This window comes from Penaeus chinensis, chromosome 21 (assembly GCF_019202785.1).
Source record: "Penaeus chinensis breed Huanghai No. 1 chromosome 21, ASM1920278v2, whole genome shotgun sequence".
Classification (NCBI taxonomy): domain Eukaryota; kingdom Metazoa; phylum Arthropoda; class Malacostraca; order Decapoda; family Penaeidae; genus Penaeus; species Penaeus chinensis.
Genome location: NC_061839.1, coordinates 2428460 through 2430959, shown reverse-complemented (window position 1 = coordinate 2430959; position 2500 = coordinate 2428460). Strand labels below are relative to the sequence as shown.

General features: G+C 42.2%; 1 protein-coding gene across 3 annotated transcripts in view; it reads left to right on the top strand.

Annotated features, from left to right (window-relative positions):
* LOC125036627 overlaps window positions 1-2500 on the top strand; it is a 62637-nt gene that overhangs the window by 56347 nt on the left and 3790 nt on the right. For 2 of the 3 annotated variants that reach the window (XM_047629390.1, XM_047629387.1), the window contains 5 exons: window positions 269-552; window positions 1054-1227; window positions 1358-1534; window positions 1842-1939; window positions 2475-2500. The exon at window positions 2475-2500 is cut by the window's right edge and continues 83 nt beyond it. In XM_047629390.1, coding sequence (XP_047485346.1) covers window positions 269-552; window positions 1054-1227; window positions 1358-1534; window positions 1842-1939; window positions 2475-2500 — 759 coding nt within the window. The remainder of the gene's footprint in view (window positions 1-268; window positions 553-1053; window positions 1228-1357; window positions 1535-1841; window positions 1940-2474) is intronic. The other variant, XM_047629388.1, reaches the window with a different exon arrangement.

Here is a 2500-nt window from a genome sequence, read left to right as displayed (position 1 = left end):
TTACATCCTCAGCATCTTACTTCGTAGAACAGGTCTTTCTCAGTGACGATCTCTCTGTTGCCGACACTTGTCTACGCTTCATTATTCTTTTTTTTCTTTCTTTGATAAAGAATGCACTTCTTTCCTTCTAAGTTGTTGCGGCTTCTTTTCTTTTTCTCTCCCATTGCACGATTTTTCTTCTGAAGCCGGATGCCTTGGCACCCGTCTGACTTGCCTTCCTCGTGTAACTGACTAACTTGGGATCGCTCTACCGTCGCTGCTCGCACAGGGAGCCTGGTGTACGAAAAGGACGTAATACCGACAGACAGCTGAAGGACATAGAATCCGGCTCCCCAAACAACGTAGTGGACTTGATGGAGGTTCTGCCGAACATCGACGTCAGCGACATCATGGAAATCCCCAACGTGTTTGAGTGCGACGACCAGACGCTGCCCTGTGACCACACCTCCAAGTTTCGCACCGCCACGGGCTGGTGCAACAACCTAAACTTCCCTTCCTACGGAAAGTCCTTCAGGGCCAAGACCCGTCTCCTCAGACCCGCCTACGAAGACGGTATGTCACCTCTGATCACTTTTCGTAATTAGATCTTCCTAGACATGTGTTTTACGATGTTTTCTCCCAATCAATCTTGTCTTTCCCCAAACTTGTCATATTTCTTTTCCGTACTATTATTAAACTTATATTCCCCAAACCTATAATTTCATTCCCCAAGCCTATGATTTTCTCTCTCAAGCTAATCATTTTATTTCCCTAGTGTCTCATTTTGTTTCCCAAAGTATATTATTTCACAAGATAATCCTTTTATTCCCCAAGCCTAAAATTTTATTTCCTTAGCCTAACGTTTTACTCCTCAAGCCTATTTTATACCACATGACTATAATTTAATTTCCAAAACCTATCACCCTCTTTTCGGGTCAATTATTGCATTCTCATACCCAACATTTTTTTAAGTTCATTATTTTAATTCCAAAGAATATCATTTTTCTATAAAGATTTCATTTTTTGGCAACCTCAGTGTGCTCTCTTCTAACGCTCGACTTCCTCGATCTCCAGGTCTCTCCAAACCCCGCACGACTTCCAAGGTCGGCCGGACGCTCCCGTCGCCACGCCTGATTTCCACCAACATGCACAATGATGTGTCGGCCCCGCACGTACGCTACACACTGATGGTCATGCAGTGGGGGCAGTTCATTGACCACGATGTGATTTTCACGCCAGTTAATAAAGGTGAGCTTGTGCATGACAATGTATATTTTCCTTTGTTAAAAGAACATGTGGAAACAAGCATTATGTTTTAAAAAATCCTTTTATAAGGCATTGCCTAAAGAGTTGTCGGTGACTTCCTCGGACATTGCAGGTTTCCAGGACTCCATCCTAGATTGCAGGAGGTGTGACTCTCACCAGACAGTCCATCCCGAGTGCTTCCCCATCCCCATTCCCGACAACGACCCGTTCTTCCCTCCCGTTAACATCTCGTCTGGCCAGCCCTTCTGTATCCCACTCACCCGCTCCATGCCGGGGCAGCTCACTCTAGGTAGGAACCGGGCACTAAAAACGGTTCATTCATTTGCGATCGTCATTCAATTTGTTATATCACTTACTGGAGATGTGTCTGCGATCTTAGAGATTTGCATATACTCATCATTATCATTAGCGTTGTTGTGCTGAGTATAACTAGGTTATGAAACATTCCGGGTTATTTAGTCTACCTGTAGAATACTTGGTATAATCGGATATAAATATCTCAAGTAAACAAGTCACATCATTAGCAAATACCTCCGTTATTATACAAAACAACACCTTTTTATGTGTTATTAAATACAACATACTCTCGCATAAAGGCTACAGGGAGCAGATGAATCAGGTGACAGCTTTCATCGATGCTTCTCACACGTATGGATCAGACAAGTGTGAGCAACGCACCCTGCGATTCTTGAAGGTGGGTTGGCGACTTTTGCACTGTTCTTAATACTGAAAAAAAAAAAAAATGCTGGAGGGATGTGAACCATCAGTTGTGTAACGACTGTAATTTATTTTTACTTTGTCATTTAACATATGCACTTGTCATTGATGATGTAAATGGTCGTAATTTTTTCTTTGAAAAAACTATTATATCTGGTGTTGCTATGTCACTGTTGAAAACTCATTTAAGGTTTATTTGAGATGTGTAGCTGCCATTTATGTGTACATATGTGTGTGTGTGTGTGTGTGTGTGTGTGTGTGTGTGTGTGTGTGTGTGTGTGTGTGTGTGTGTGTGCATGTGTGCGTGTATATATATATATATATATATATATATATATATATATATATATATAGAGAGAGAGAGAGAGAGAGAGAGAGAGTGAGTGAGTGAGAGTGAGAGTGAAACATTGAGAGAAGGAGAGAAAGAAAGAAAGAGGAGAGGAAGGAAAAAGAAAAAGAGGGAGAGACAGAGAGAGAAGTGATGTCTGTTCACACTGTACCTCTTCCAACAGGACGGCCTGCTGAAGGCAACTACCAA